This window comes from Leucoraja erinacea, chromosome 2 (genome assembly GCF_028641065.1).
Source record: "Leucoraja erinacea ecotype New England chromosome 2, Leri_hhj_1, whole genome shotgun sequence".
In the NCBI taxonomy this organism is placed as follows: domain Eukaryota; kingdom Metazoa; phylum Chordata; class Chondrichthyes; order Rajiformes; family Rajidae; genus Leucoraja; species Leucoraja erinaceus.
The window spans coordinates 74,544,052-74,561,131 of NC_073378.1; the positions used below are offsets into that span (position 1 = coordinate 74,544,052).

The window sequence follows — 17,080 nt, forward strand, 5'->3', positions numbered from 1 at the left end:
TGTTGCACTTTAAAACCTCCCCAATAGCAATTTCTAATAGCTTAATTTAGTGTAGAAAATAATTTCCCCCGATTAATTTTTAATTCAGTCACTAACCAGAGGAACCAAATTATATTTGCACTTATAGGCTGATCTCTTCTAATAACTATATTTCACACTTTACTCTTCTTTTCATTTCCAACAAAACGTAATATTTAAGCAGACAGAATGTTTCAAAATAAAGACTATTCAAAGTATGGTAGTTAGGTTAAAATAACCCTCACCCTACATCTGAGAAAACATGTTATGCAATTGCTGTGTCCTCTGCACACTCAAAGATTAGAGTGAAAGCAAATTTTAAAATAAAATTTATTGAATGTGAATAGATCACGGCAAAAAGGAATATTTTACTTAAGAGTACCAATCACCATGCTTAACTCAGGGTAAATTGCTGATGCTATTTTGATTAAAGTGGCCAATCAAGAAGCTATTTTCAATCAATCACGGGTCACCTGGATGCTGATTGCTTAAACTCAATAGGGAAATTACAGATTTCCTCCAGTTAAGATGAGCAATTCTAAAAATGTTATAATTTAAATATCTACTGTGGCCATTTCAGATGGTAATATACAGCAGGTAATAATAACTGAAAAATTCTGGAACATACTATTAAGTGGTGCACTGAAAACGCTGTAGTTCTGACAGGATATTTGTTGTTAAATAAATCACAGGTACAAATATTGCACCATTTGCTATGCTGATTAATATATCCTGCATACTGAGAAGCCAAATAACTTAGGTAGACAAAAATGCTGGAGAAACTCAGCGGGTGAGGCAGCATCTATGGAGCGAAGGAAATAGGCAATGTTTCGAGACCCTTCTTCAGACCCAAAATGTTGCCTATTTCCTTCGCTCTATAGATGCTGCCTCACCTGCTGAGTTTCTCCAGCATTTTTGTCTACCCTCGATTTTCCAGCATCTGCAGTTCCTTCTTAAACAGCCCAATAACATTGTTGACAAAATCTGACATTTGACAATATTACATTTAATTAGCAATTCACTCTACCATTTGCTATCTTGGAGATTTGTTTTTATGCAAGATTGTTGACCACATTTATCTCCTCTCCACACCCACACTTGATTTCTCTGCAAAATCCTGCAAGGCCTAGATCATAAGAGATAGGAGTAGAATTAGGCCATTTGGCCCAAGTCTACTCTGCCATTCAATCATGGCTGATCTATCTCTCCTTCCTAACCCCATACTCCTGCCTTTTCCCCATAACCTCTGGCACCCACACTAATCAAGAATTTATCTATCTCTGCCTTAAATAGATCCACTGACTTGGCCTCCACAGCCTTCTGTGGCAAAGAATTCCACAGATTCACCATCCTACCTTTCTGTCTGGCTTGGTAGAGTGATCAAATTTAATCAATGAAATGGCTTCCATTTCATCAAACTCCCAAATATCTATCCATTGGAGACATTTTTTTGCTAATTACCATTCTCGATGTTTTCTAGATGTACTTTAATCACAGACCTTTCACTTCCAATTTAGTAAAGACCTCCCACTTCGTAACAGATACCAAACAGTTAAAGCAATTAATACAATTTTCATCATTGAAAATGCTAAAAAACAAAGGCTAACATCCCCAGGTGTACTATAAACTATTATTTTACTACCAACTTAATTTCCTCTCAGCCACTTACTCAGTCTCAACTAAGAGGTGAAATCTTGATACTTTTGTGAGACTAACATCAGACACAAAAAGACAGGTCACATGGGCTTAATTTTAAATTTCATGCAGAAACAAAAACAACACACCAAATACTGCAGCATTGAGAATAAGGAGGCCACACATCCCTTTTACCCTGCTACGTCATATAATAAAATCATGGCTGCCCCAATTATAATCTCAGTTCTCCATCCCTGTTTGATAGCAGTAAACTTTCACTCCATGCTCAACAAAAATATAGCTATCCGTGCGTTCATTCAGACTTGCTTGCACTGCCCATTGTGGAAGAGAAATCCAAAGACTCAAACGCTCAGAGAAAAATTGTTACTGTTTAAATAGGAAAACTCTTCATTTTAAGCAGTAACCCTTAGTTCCAAGTTCTTTCCAGAAAATATCTTCTCTACATCAACTCTGTTAAGATCCCATGATCGATCATACATGTTTTTCTCTGGATTTTCTAGTGAATCTGGCTTTTCTTACCAGATAACCCACTCATTCAAAGTATTGTATAGGAAGGAACTGCAGATGCTGGTTTAAACCGAAGACATACACACAAAGAACTGAAGTAACCCGAAACATCACCCATTCCTTCTCTCCAGTGATGTTGCCTGTCCCACTGCCTTATTCCAAGTATTCATCTAGTAAGACTTTTCTGAACTGCTTCCAATGCATAATAACCTTGCTAAATAATACCATCAGTACTCCCGATGCAATCTCACCGATGCCCTTCAAAATTGAAGTATTGTGTCCATTTTGTATTCAATTCCCCGAATGCTATATGACAACATGCTGTTAGGTTTCCTAATTACTTGCTGTTATCTGCATAATAGCCTTTTGTGAACCATATACTTAAGACACCCACATTTCTCATATTTCAGGAACTTCACAATCTCACACTACATATATTCCTTCTATTATGCTCATTTTCAGAACACGAATTGGATGCAATGCAAGTGACCAGTTAGGGAACACTATTTTCATTATGCGCCTTAATTGATTAAAATGTCAAACCAATGGGAACTAGAAAATCACTTTGGAAATTGATAAGCAGAATAAAACAGTCTTGAATTTAAACAGGAAAAGGGAAAAAAAAGTTACCAGGTAACCTCCCTGCAGTGATCAAACACCATTTTCGCTTAAGAATAAGTGGGTACTTTAACTGTGGGTGGGCATTGAAATTGACAAGCAATCATTTCAATTGACATTTGTGTCATTTTTTTTTAGCTTTTAACAAATATAAACTATAGCAAATGCCTTTATTTTTGAAAACCGTATGGGAGAAAATTATTTTGATTTTGCAAACCTGAAACTTTCTATGCCCCTTTATCCTATTGACACAACTGTCCTCATTTTCTAAAACACATTTCTTAGGGATGCAACTATTGATTTATAGCAGATCTACTTGAATTTACATAAGTTTTTACCAGCCAAAATGGAAACTTTCACCTTTTTCCATATTATAATTCATTTGCCACATCTCTGTCAACTCACTTAACCCATCGATAGCCCTATTTTGATCTTCCCAAATAACTCTTATGGGGCACCCTATCAAATATCTTCCAGAAAATTAAATATATCTGCTGGTTTCTCTGTATTTGTAACTTCATCAAAAAAATCCAATAAAATGGTTAAGCATTATTTTAATTTTCATAGAACCAGGTTGGGCTTTTTTAAGTGCCCTGTTATAATATCTTTAATAATAGTTTCTAACATTTTCACTGACAGATATTAAGCTAACTAGCATGAAGTTTTTGCAATGTGTCTCCCACCTTTTTCGAATAACGTAGTTACATATGCTATTGTCCAATATAAAGAAATCCCTCGATTCTAGGGATTTTTTAAAATAAAACTAGAATCTATGCATTAACTACCAATTTGCTCAGTGTCATTTTCATGGTAACTATATTCTTCCAGGGTTAGTCCTCGTCTTCCAATTCATGATTTGCAACAAAATGATTTATTTGATGTTACATGTATCTTCGACAAGTGAACACATGAAATACATGTTTGATTTATTTGTCATCTTCTTATTTTCGTTTTTTCATTCCCTAGGCTGATTGTCTATCGGACCAATGCTCACTTTGTGAGATTGTCTTTCATAGATATCTGAAGAAAATGATTTCTATTTGTTTCAACATTTCTATGGTTAACTTTTTTTCGTATTCTAATTTTTTCCCTAATTTGTTGTCACATTTTGCTTGTTTAAAACAATGTTTTGACTTGCCATTTGTCCGAGTAAATGTATGCTTTATTTTTACAACTCATACTATTGTTAATTCTTTACATAATCATAAATAAAGAGTCCTTCACTTGGAATTTTTATCTATTCCGTGGAATCCATCTCCTCTGTTCATGGAGAGATTTCTGTAAATAGCTGGCATTGCAATGTGATTGATCAATTATTTAACCTTGTTTATCAGTTCACATTATTGAGCTTTGCTTGCTTGTGCTCACAATTATCCTTACTTGAATTTAAAATACTAGTCTTAAACCCATTATTTTCTTCCTCAAGCATAATGTGATATTGAATTGTATTATAAAGAGGTCATTAATTAATCCCATCTTGTTGCATGGGCCTTATTTTTGTGCTCAAGTGTCTTGAGGCTTGAATGGGCTTCAAGGGGCTTGAATGTACAGCTATCTGAATAAATGCAAAGGGTAGAACGCAAGACAAATCTACACAAATATGAATTAGTTCAATAATTAACAAATTAAATAACACATTTCCTTACGTTAAACAAAGATGTATTCGTTCCACCCACTACCAGCACTGGCCTTTTCCCATCATACTGCTCTTTAGATATATATGATACAACATGGCAATCTTGGACCTAGAAAAAAGCACAAACAGTAATTATTTATTGATATTAATTCAACAGTCAAAGTCATAAGCAAGCCATTGATTAATAAGGTGCACTATATTTAATTTAAAATGATGAATTAAACAAAGCCCATTATCATCACTCGCAGGGATAGGCTTGCAAGTTGTACATTTCCATGATCCTATCAACAACAACTATGAGACTGACATTTTAATAGTGTCTTTTTCATCCTTTTCAGGGCATCAAAAGCAGTGAAACAATTTAAGAATAATCAAAGAATCATAGAAAATTGGTAACACAAGGCCTTTCTGCTCAAGGCGCCTTTGTCCATTGTAAAATAACTATTCAGCCTCATCCCATTAGCAGTACTTGGTCCATTGCAGGGCTCTCACTTAACTTTTTTTCGCTGTTGCCAGCCCGGCAACCTAGCCAGCATTTTAGGTTGCCCAATGACAGTTTAGGTGGTCATTTAAGACGGCTTTCATGATGCGTGCGATAATGTGCTCGGATGAAGTGAGTAGTTACCAGTCAGAATTATGCTCAATGAAGCATTCACATATTATTTCTGCTTCAAATAAAGTCACAAACTAAACATATTCACCAATCAAGTCATGATATATACCCCAATGACATGCAGCAAAATTATAATATAGTATCTCAACTCTTTTTACACGTTGCAATTAATGCAATTTCTATTATTTCTTCCCACTTCCAAATAACAATGTGGTTGGTTTATTCAGCGTATGATCAACCCGTGTCAATAAATCCTGGACCATGGTAACATATATGCTTAACCATGCACACTACAGATTGATGCAAGCATGTTTTCTGTGAAGGACCGAAAATTGTCATGACATGGCCATAGCATGGGTTGTTATTGCTATTGGTACAGAAACACTCTCGTTTCCCATAATTTATCCACAACAAAATATACAGATTGTAAGGAAATTTCTAAAGGCATTTTATGATAAAAGCTGATAAAACCGACTATATCCATCTGACAGGTTAAACATTACACAAATTGACAAGAGATGGCCAAAGGACATAACTGCAGCAAATGTTCTTTTGGCAATATATTTAAAGGTGTCAAAACGCCACATTACTGGACATTCAGATTAGATGTTTGTGTTGTGAACAGCAATGAAGATACCCAGTTTGTACGCACCAGATTAAAAAAAAATTATTGATAAATGCTGTTTCCATCATTCCCACTTCAGAATTAACTTTAAAATTTCAACTGAAATATCTCCTGACCAAATTTGTGATGTTATATGACCGACTGTTGAAGTAAAACCTGGATAAATCCAACGCATAGTTGTGAATGTTGCTCATTAAATAACTACAGTACTGATACTCCATATTAAGAGCATTGATTTGACGTTAAAATGAATTCTGTAGTAACGTGTCAACGGTAGCAGTGACAATCGAACACTGCGGTTTTAATGTTTCACGTGTTCACAATTTAATTAATCTATCATTATGGATTAAAATAAATAATAACAATGGGAATTAAAACACATTTGATTGCATTCCATTATCAAACATAGTCAATGTTCGCTCTGAAGACATTTCCAGCGCAGTAGGGTCAAGGTGGGGTGGGTGAATCAGTGTGTGATGGATAGGGGGGGGGGGGGGGGGGGGGGGGGGAGGGGGGGGATGGGGGGGTTTGAGAAGGTAATCGGTGCGGGATGGATGGATTGAGGCAGGGGAATGAGTGTTGGTTGGAGTAGGTAAAATTGTGAGGGGGGAGAGCGCGGAGGATGTCAGTGGGGGTTGGATGGGGGGGGGGGGGATCAGTACTGGATGAATGGGCGGGTCAGTACAGTGTGGATCGGGGGGGGGGGGGGGTCAGTACAGTGTGGATCAGGGGGGGGGGTCTGTGCAGGATGAATGGGGGGATAACTACAGGATGAATGGGCGGTTCACTACAGGATAGATGGGGGGGGGGGATCAGTGCAGGATGGATGGGGGGGGGGGAGATCAGAGTGATGGGTGGGGGGGGGGAAATCAGTGCTGGGTTGGTGGGTGTATCAGTACAGGATGAATGGGGGAATCACTACAGCATGGAGGGGGCGGGGGGGTCACTGCAGGATAATGGGGGGGGGGGGGTCAGTACAGGATGGATCGGGAGATTAGTGCAGGATGAATGGGGGTATCAGTGCAGGATGAATGGGGGGGGGGGGGCAGTGAGCAGTGGATGGGAGGGGGGGGGGGGGGGGGGGTAGTCGGTAGAGAATGAATTGGGGGACCAGTGTAGGATGGATGGGGGAGGTGGCAGGAGAATCAATGTGAGGTGGATAGGGAGATCAGTGCAGGATGAATAAATGGGGGGAGGGGGGTAAATGGGGAGGGGAGCACAGGGGATGTCAGTGAGGACTGAATAGAGGCGGAATGGGGATCAGTGCGGTATGGAGAGGAGGGGTCCCAGGATAAGGGAGGTTGAGGGGGGCGTACCAGAGAGAGAGAGAGAGAGAGGAAGGGGCAGAGGAGGTGGGGAGGAAGGAAGGTCAGCGCTCCTCGGACAACACCGGCATCATTGCCCCGCTGCCTTGGCCGTCCCTGTCCAGCCAAGTGCCTCCGCCAAAGGGGGAGGCAGTTGGGATCTCCTCGCAACCGCCTCCCCCACTCCGCCAGCCAACAGGAAGGTGCGGGGCCGAGCGGTGCAGGTGCTTCAGACGGTGGAAGGGGACCTCCCCCTTCGTCCCTCCTCCCGGCCTCGGCGTGCGGGAGGGTTTGTTTTGAAAGCGGTTATCGCCGTTGGCGGAGTGGCACGCAGCGGCCGCCATGAGGGCGGGCGGGGTGCGGGAGGAGGAGGAGGTGGAGCCACTATCGCTGCCGTCTACACGAAACGTCACATATTCCTTTTCTCCAGAGATGCTGCCTGACCCGCTGATTTACAGCAGTTTTTTGTGTCTATCGGTATAAACCAGTATTTGCAGTATCAAGTCGGGCAAAATGACATGGCTTTTAGGTTGCCCGGCGGGACTCTAGGTGGCCATTGGCACCCGGGCAACTGTTAATTTCGAGCGCTGTATTGCCTTGCAGGTAATATCCAAGTATGACTTCAACAAGTATTGTGACTCGCCACCTTTTCATGCAATTAATTATAGGCTTGGGCAATCATGAATGAGAAAATTGTTCCTCATCTCCCATGTAATAGCTCTACCAATTATTTTAAATCTATGATCGTTATTTGTGGACTACACTGCAAAGAAAAAAAGTCCTTCCCCATTTCAGTCTAAAGCTTGATACAATTCTAGCACGACTCCACAACTTTTATATTCACTTTCCTGACTAATATAATCAAGTGTATTGGATTCTTTCCCACCCTATCTACTCTACACAGCTGTTACCAGGCAACTGAGTAATCCTACCACAACCAGAGAGCAGTGCTGAACTACTATCTACCTGATGCCCCTCGGACTATCCTTGACCGGACTTTGCTGGCTTTACCTTGCACTAAATCTTATTCCCTTATCATGTATCTATGCACTGTAAATGGATCGATTATAATCATGTAGTCTTTCTGCTGAATGGTTAGCAAGCAGCAAAAAACTTTTCACTGTCCTTCATTACACACGACAATAAACTAAACTACTCAGCACTTCCAGGAAGCTGTGGGATGGTTTAGAGGGATGGCAAGTTTTATTAGCATAGATGGGGCATCTGGTTGGGATGGACAAATTGTACCGAAGGGTCTGTTTCCATGCTGTACGACTCGAATTCGAATTCCTCTGCTGCAACTGAAAACAACCCAGTTGAATAGCTGACATTTGCAAGTCCTAGCATCATCCTTGCAAACCTCTTCCACTGCTTCCAAACCTCTTCTACTTCCAGTACCACACCTTATCTGAAATGTAATGACCAGAATGTACATAATAATGGGGCTGTGGCCTAAACGGTGCTGCATACAGTTCTAGCTTTAGCTGTCTGCTCTTGTGTTCTGTACCACAGCTGATGAAAGAATGTATCCCAGATGTATTATTATCCACCTTAACAATCACGTACTATCATTGAAGATCTGTGAGCATACACTCCTCTGTTCCTCCATAACATTCCTCTCATTTCCTCTGAATTCTTGTTGAACCTCTAAAGCATTCCTCTTCACAGTAAACCACGTGATTTTTTTTGTATGGTCTGTAACACCTATCTGAGGAAGTGTCCTGATCCAAAACATCACCTATCCATGTTCTCCAGTGATGCGCTGATCCACTGAGATACTCCAAAACCACTGAGATACTCCAAAAACATTGCGTTCTTTTTTGGTAAACCGGCATCTGCAGCTGCTTACATCAACACCTTTATTATACTCCCAACATTTTTGTCTAAATCATTGATATAAACTGCAAAATCAGTTGAGCCCTGTGGAACCTGATGCAACAACTCACAATTGCAGAAAAGAAACTGTATTTGCTTCCTAAAGCTGAGATCCAATTTGCCATTCACCCTGATCTTTATTTTTTTGACTGGTCTGCCATGTGGGACCTTGTCAAAAGTGTTTTTCATTTTAACAGTGGTTTCAGGTCACCCTGTTACATTCTCACAAAATTTAATCAGCCACAACCTATACCTTAACAAATCCCATTATAATGTAGGGATAAATTATATTTGTGCAAAACAAGCTCCCCAAAACAGTACCGTGACTGACCAAATAACCACCAAAAGATTATGAAAAGGTCGCAAACTCTACTTCTGTAAACGATTTGAACACAGCCAAGTAGTAAACATGTATACAGCAAACCCTCACTTTAACAGTCCCTTTTATAATGGATTTTGGATATAGCGAATCCCCAGCTCGCACGCCTCTCTGGCCATTTAGGGTCTCTGCTTCCGATCCCCCCCCACGACTCACAAAATGCACCAGCGAGCCCTTCTTCAAGTTATAACGAGAGTTTATTGTATATCAGGGTTCATATGATTTTAATGATTAATAGCACAAAACTACTTGGTGAACTGTGTAGTTCTATAACAATCATGATTTTTAAGTGCTCAATTCCTATTTGTACATTCTCTCCTCTTGCTAACCCCATAAGACCGATGTGACATTAAAGGTGATTAATAATATCATGTACTTTCATGCCAGAATATTACCTGAAGTAACGTAACTGCATGCTTTTCGCCTGCCTTGGTCCACAAAGGCATCATCCCAAGCTTTGCTGCAACAAGTCCAACCCTGCGGGTACCTTAAAAAATAAACAAGACGACAATATTCTGTTAAGCAGGAACCGTGCCACAATTTCCATGCCTGTTCTACTAAATACACAATTTTTACTTTCAAGGAATATTAAAAAAAAAATTGTGTATTTAGTGAACACATGATTGTTATAGAACTACACTTTGCTCAATTATTCCAGTGCACCTACAAATTTCAATGGATTTCAGTTTCAACCAACCTGGTTCCCAAGATAACCTGGGCCATGGCTCATCTTTTAGTGGGCAAGATTTGTTTACGGTCAACGACTTGTATTCTTCAGAAACAATTCTTCGTAAGTGGTGAATGTTTTCTTCCGAAAGATGCTCGTGCCACCAGGTGCTCTCTGTATTGGTTCTGACAAATAGCAATAATGGATTTCTAGAAGGACAAAAAGACAGGACCAGAATGTAATTTGCACAGATGAAAGGGCAATTTCATTCAAAGCGGCACAGTGGCAAAGCTGGTAGAGCTACTGCCTCACTGCGTCAGAAACTTGGCTGCTGTCTATGTGGAGTTTACACCTTCTCCCGGTGACTGTGCAGGTTTCCGCCAACATCTTAAAAACATGTGGGTTTATAACTGGCCTCTGTAAATGACCCCAAGTGTATAAGAATAGATGAGATAGTGGGAGAACACAGAACCCGTATGAATGATGGTCGGCATGGACTTGATGGGCTGAAGGGCCTGCTTTCATGCTGTATCTTTAAATGAAACTAACAATTACATCTAAACATATACACAAAGTGCTGGAGTAACTCAGTGGGTCAGGCAGCACCCCTGGAGAAAAAGGACAGGTAACATTTCGAGTCGCATCCTTCAGGTCTGAAGAAGGGCCCTGACATAAAATGTCACTATCCTTTTCTCCAGAGACGCTGCCTGACCTGCTAAGTTACTCCAGCACTTTCTGTCAATCTTCAGTATAAACTAGCATCTATAGATCTTTTCCACACAATCAATGAAAACATTCTGAAAATGCTTTCTACAGAAATATTAGCAATACATGGGACTTTTCTATAGTTCTCTTTATGCGCCTCTATTGTGAAGCTGTAATCAAGCTATTAACAAATGCAATAAACACATGTTTTTTTTTAAATGCCACCAGAGCCTTGACATCAGATGACACGAGAGATCAATTGCATACTAGCTCCTCTGGCTCTATTTACAGGTTTTTTTTTGCTTGGATTGCACACAAAACAAAGTTTTTCCACTCTTTCTCAGTACACATTATAATAATAAACTATCGTAGGTTCGCCACCTTTCTGGGTTATCTATTTTGCCGGACCAACAAAGGTCACGGTCGTTGGGGGCCGAGATACCGGCCCAAACTTTTGGCCACGGAAGTCGTTTATGGGAACAGATCTGCTGGCTCCGGCCTCACTACAATTCCACATCGCCCAGCCACGATGGGAGGACCTCCAGGGGGGATTTGTCCGGGTAAAAGAAGGGGCTGGACCAGTTGCCGGAAAATAGGCGGTGGACCTGTACCATATTTTGCCATATTCTTATGATGAAATTTATGTTGGAGATTTTCTTCACAATAATAATAATTATATATTTTATTGTCATTGCACATAAGCGCAACGAGATTTGGTATGCAGCTTCCAACCGATGTCATACATAAATAAATAATAATATTTGGTTTAGATGTCCCGAGAACATGGATTGTAAAAAAAACAGTAAAACAGTCAAAACAGTTCACAGACTAAAGTGCAGATGTGTCTGTGCGACGTGATCATCCGAGGGAGACAGTCCAGGGGGATGGGGGGCGCTCAGCAGGGCCGGTTCAGAGTCGCTATAGCTCTGGGAATGAAGCTGCTCCTGAGTCTGGAGGTTCGGGCGTAGAAGGCCTTGTAACGTCTGCCGGAGGGAAGTAGTTCGTACAGTCCATTACAAGGGTGTGAGGAGTCTTTATGGATGCTGACGGCCTTCCTGAGGCACTGTGTGTGGTAGATGCCCTCCAAGGCTGGTAGCTATGTCCCAATAATCCTCTGCGCTCTGTGGACGACGCGCTGAAGAGCTCTTCTCTCCACCTCCGTGCAGCTGAGATACCACAGTGATGCCATACGTTAATATGCACTCTGTGGTGCAGCGGTAGAAAGTTGTCAGAAGCTGTTGGGGCAGACCAGTCTTTTTTAATGTCCTCAGGAAGAACAGTCGTTGCTGTGCCTTCTTGACCAGCGCAGCGGTGTTGGTGGACCATGTGAGGTCCTCTGAAATGTGAGTGCCCAGAAACCTAAAGCTGGACACTCTCTCCAAACTGTCCCCGTAGATGAAGATTGGGGTGTATTCTCCATTATGGGATCTCCTGAAGTCAATAATCAGCTCCTTGGTCTTGGAGGTGTTTAGTGACAAGTTGTTACGTGCGCACCAGTCCGCCAGGTTCTGCACCTCCGCTCTGTATTTTGTTTCATCACCGTTGGTGATCAGCCCAATCACTGTTGTGTCGTCTGCAAACTTCACGATGGTGTTGGTGTCGAATGCGTGAGTGTAGAGGGAGTGTAGTGTAGAGGGAGTAGAGCATGGGGCTTAGTACACAGCCCTGTGGTGTGCCGGTGCTCAGGGTGATAGTGGAGGACAGGTGCAGGCCCAGTCTCACTGCCTGCAGTCGCTCCATCTGAAAGTTCAGGATCCAATCGCATATCGGCGAGCTGAGTCCTAGCTGGTGGAGTTTGGTGGTGAGCTTGGTGGAGATGACCGTATTGAATGCAGAGCTATAGTCAATGAAGAGCATCCTCACGTACGTGCCCTGTCTATCCAGGTGAGTCAGGACAGTGTGAAGAGCCAGAGAGATGGCATCCTCTGTTGATCTATTTGCCCTGTATGCAAATTGATGAGAGTCCAGTGAGGCAGGGATGCTGGATTTGATGTGGGAGAGGACCAGCCTTTCGAAGCACTTCATTGGTATTGGGGTTAGGGCAACCGGGCGGTAGTCATTCAGGTTGGTGACTTTAGACTTTTTCGGCACTGGCACTATGGTAGCTGTTTTCAGGCACCTGCGGACCGTTGCCAGAGTTAGAGACAGATTAAAGATTCTCGTGAATACCTCCGTCAGCTGTACAGCAGTCCTTTAGTAAACTGCCACAACATAGTTATCAATACAATGGACAGACCAAATGAAAGCAGAGTACACTGGCCAGCTTTGGAAACACTATATTTGAAGAGAATTTGCTTCCTCAGCCAGGATTTTCAAAAGTCTGGGGCTCTGGAAGCACAGATCTACAGAAGGGATAGAGTTGCAGAGATCCTCAAGCAGAGCTGGAATGAACTAGAGTAATTCCCTAAAATTTCAATACTCCGCTTTAAACATGGGAAATGTCCCAATATGCTTCACCAACAAAGGTTATTATGAGATCTAAATGAATACCAAACTAAAGGCCGAAAATTTAGGAGGTCGGACTTCTAAAGCTTCACCTTGGCTTTGCACCGTGTGAATTTCAGACCCTAACCCCAACTAACTCCACTACCACTGCGCCTACGACTTCAAAAGTACCGATTTTCACCATTACGACCAATTTTTGGTCGCAGAAAAATGAACCTTTATTCACATGTGTGTAACAGGCACACGAGAGGGAGTTGTTTAGGTAGAAAGAATAATTAGAGATAGATTGAGACGGATAACATTTGCTTTTCTGGTTTCCCGCAGGTTATAGCAGGTTAATGGATGCTTCTGTGGGCTTTTAGAATGGGTTTTACGAGCGATATTCACGTCCCGTCCCCAAGGTGAGTAATGAGAGAGGCGAGTGGGAGAAGGCGGCCCTAGTACAGGAGCGAGGGATGATGGAGCTGGCGGGTCGGCCTGGACAGACGGCAGCGGGGTGCGGGCCTGTTCACCCTCCATGGCCCGGGATCTGCAGCCTTCACCCTCCACCCACCGCCGGCCCCGCTCCGCTCCGCTGCGACAAACCTGAGCTGCGCCGCTCTCCCCGTCAGGCCGCGGACCCACTGCAGCAGCCGCCACCGGCCGCCTCCCACCGCCGTCGCCATGCCTCCCGCCTCCCGCCGCCGCATTCAACCTTCCCCCTGTAACTTCCGGCAGTCCCTCATCCCCCCCAATCCGCCGGGTTGTCGGCCCAACTCTCACGTTCCAGCACTCAACTCTTTGCACCATAGTTTATAACGTAAGTCTTCATTATTTTAAACGTAAACATGTGATTGTTAAGAACATTGAATATCTTATAATATAAAACTTTGTAGACAAGCAGAGTTCTAGAGAATAATATAACAATAAAACATACAAAGCACTGGAATTTCAAATTGGAATTGCTTGCATTTCCACAGTACAATTTTATTCGGGACATCCCAAAGATCATCGCTCCTCATGTACACATCCAAGTCCAAGTACTTTTTAATTGACATGAGGGTTTTGCCTCTACTATCTCACAGCAGTGAATACAGATCATCGGCCTGTATACAGCGACCACCATCTGGGTGAAAACAAATGATCAGTTTCCCCCTAGTTCTTCCATTGATTACTTTAAATCTGAGGACCTGGATTTTAATTCTTCTCTACTGTAGCCATTATCTAATTCATCCAAGAGAAATCTATAATTCCAAATTATTACCGACAGTTTTACACTTTTTAATTAAATCTTTCAAACCTCCTCTGTTCTATAAAAAATAGCCCAACCTGTCCAATCTTTTCTTTTCTCAAAACTAAAATTTGCCAGTCATGACAACATCCTTGTAAATCTTATCTGCACTTTCTCCAGTTAAGTGGTGAAAATATTACTAATTGCTTTGTTAAGAGTATTTAATTGTGATACATGCCAAACAACAGAACTGTGGGAGGGAGAGAAGGGAGGAATGACACAAGGGAAGGAGGGAAGTAGAGAAAGGAGGGTGAGAAGGAGAGAAAGAAGGGATGGAGCGAATGAGAGAAAGAAGGGATGGAGCGAATGAGAGAAGGGAAAAGAGTGAGGAACTGTAGTGCTAGTCAGCCAACCCTGGTAATCTCAGTGGCTGTTCCACTGGGTCTTCTCCATTCCCCTCAAACCATGTGATCCCAGCTTATCCCCACCCACACTACAGTCCCCATACCCTCTGACCACCCACTACCCCTCCACCAGACATCGCCTTGACCTCAGTCCACTCACCTGCCTTCCTCTGGCCCCGACCCCCATCCCTGCCTTGTGTTCACCATCCCCCCTGACCTCCCCCTCTCAGATACCGAACGGTCTGTCCTCAGCAGAGGCCTCACCCAGGGCTGGCCTTAGGGGGTGCGGGGCCCAATTGGGAATAATTTTGGTGAGCCCCAGGTTCCCAGCCAAGCAAGGTCAGTAGATTCATAGAAATAGACTTTATATCTCTATGGTAGAATGTGAAGTAATCAAAATGTGCTCTTAAAAAGTGCATGCGACTTAATGGACAAACAGATCTAAGGTACATTTTAATATAAAATTGCATACATGTAAGCCTACAAGTAACAAACAAAATGTGTAGATCACCTCTGAAAAGTACATAGTTACAATATCAGTTGTTTTAGTGACTGTGAAATGAAAAAAAAAAAGTAATTTAATTAAATAGATCCTGGAAAACCATCAACCATTGGTGAAAAACCAGTCCAGGCATTACATTTTGGGCTTCAGCCCCATCATATCCTTTGGGCTTCTACCCCATCCTAACTGTGTGTTAGTTGTCTGTGCGTGATGTGTGTGTGGGAGGGAGGGAGGGAGAGAAGGGAGGAATGACACAAGGGAAGGAGGGAAGTAGAGAAAGGAGGGAGAGAAGGAAAGAAGGGATGGAGCGAATGAGAGAAGGGAAAAGAGTGAGGAAGGAGGGAGGGAAGAGAAGGGAGGGAAGGAGGGAGGGAAGAAGAGAAGGAGAGAAGGGAGGGAGAGGGCTGGCGGCAGGAGCGGATGACGGGGACGGGTGTGAGCTGAGGCCGAGGTTAGTAAACGTTGCTCCAACCCCCGGCCCGGCCCTCCGTGTATTGTTCACTGCGTCTCCCCGGGGAGCTGGGGCTGTGTGCATGAAGCACGGCAACTGGAGAGGCGGGAGCGCTGCCCCAGGACCGTGAGGGAACGACCCACCTCCCCCTCTCCCCCTTCTCCATTCCCCCTCACACCCCCCTCCCCGTCTACCCCTTTCTTCCCCCTCCACCCCTCTACTCTCTCTCTGCCCCTTTCTCCCCCTCCACCCGGGGTACATCTACCCGAGCCGAGAATAGATTACTCTCGCGCGGGGCCCCCTTACTCGCGGGGCCCAATTGGGAGCAATCGGTCCAATCGGCTTAAGGCCGGCCCTGGCCTCACCTTTGTCCCCCTCCGTCCTCACCTCAATGAGTTCTGCGCCCGCCGCGATTTGGAGCTCTTCTTCCATCGCCTCCGCCTCACACCGTTCTTCCATGGGAAGGAGTCCTCGCCCCCATTGATGATCCCTTTTCCCATCTCCAACCGACCCCCTCCTCTTGGACCCCCCCTCATGGCCATTGTTACAATTAAATTTGGAGGGTCACCATCCGACGCCGGAACGGGAGAACATTCTCAGCGGCTTGGACTTCCGAATTGGCCACTTCCTACCGGAGACCACAGCTCCCGAAGTCCACAGGCTGAGCTGGGTGGAGATTCACGCTGGTGGCCTTCAGCAAAGGGATCCCAGGGCTCCGCAATATTGAAATCAGCACAGCCCGAGGCTGGGAGCTCCGCAAACCACAGCTCCATAATGTTGAAGCAGCAGGCCCAACACTCCAGAGCTTCAAACGACGATCCAGGTAAAGCATCGCCTGCTCTGCGGTGAATCCAATATGTATTTTAAAACCAAATGTTTAATGACAACATACAGTAGGATCTAAAAGTGTCACACTGCCACTGTCGGGTAGTCAAGGTCCTCTAGTCGTGGGGGTGGGAGATTGGGAGGCGGGGGTCGGGGGGGCTCACAAGTGAAATAGCTTAGGGCCTCTCTTCATCTAAATCCGGCCCTGTGCGGAGGGTTGAGGTCCCGACCACGTGGGAAAATGGAGGAGGACTGGCAAAATGTTGTGCCTTCCACCACAGTGATGAATGCTGTGGTGGATGTTTGTGTACATTTTATGATTGGGTATTGTGTGTTCTTTTTTATTGTACCGCTGCTGGCAAATTCATTTCACTTGCACTTATGTGCAAGTGACGAATAAAACTTGATTGATTGATTGATGCTGCCAGTCTTGCTGAGTTACTCCAGCTTTTTGTGACTATATTTGACAAAACAATACTCCTTCATGCAACCAAAGACTGTACATATTTCATAGTTTATTTAATATTGTGTAGTGTTTGAGATGTTTGTTGAGCAGAAGCTATTCCGTGGTCATGGTTTTCACACTCCTTTTCCTTTTTCTTGATGGTGGGAGTGAAACAAAAGCGTGTTCAGGATGGTG

The 17,080-nt window shown here is 43.3% G+C and overlaps 1 protein-coding gene across 1 annotated transcript in view; it reads right to left on the bottom strand.

The window, feature by feature from the left end:
• The window catches only part of mrpl3 (mitochondrial ribosomal protein L3), a 49,717-nt gene extending 35,943 nt beyond the window's left edge, over positions 1–13,774 (bottom strand). Inside the window, exons 1-4 of the mRNA XM_055658650.1 lie at positions 13,634–13,774; positions 9,929–10,107; positions 9,627–9,718; positions 4,446–4,544 (exon numbers count right to left, since the gene is read on the bottom strand). Coding sequence (XP_055514625.1) covers positions 4,446–4,544; positions 9,627–9,718; positions 9,929–10,107; positions 13,634–13,737 — 474 coding nt within the window. The 5' untranslated portion in view covers positions 13,738–13,774. The remainder of the gene's footprint in view (positions 1–4,445; positions 4,545–9,626; positions 9,719–9,928; positions 10,108–13,633) is intronic.
• Between the last annotated feature and the right edge of the window lie 3,306 nt (positions 13,775–17,080).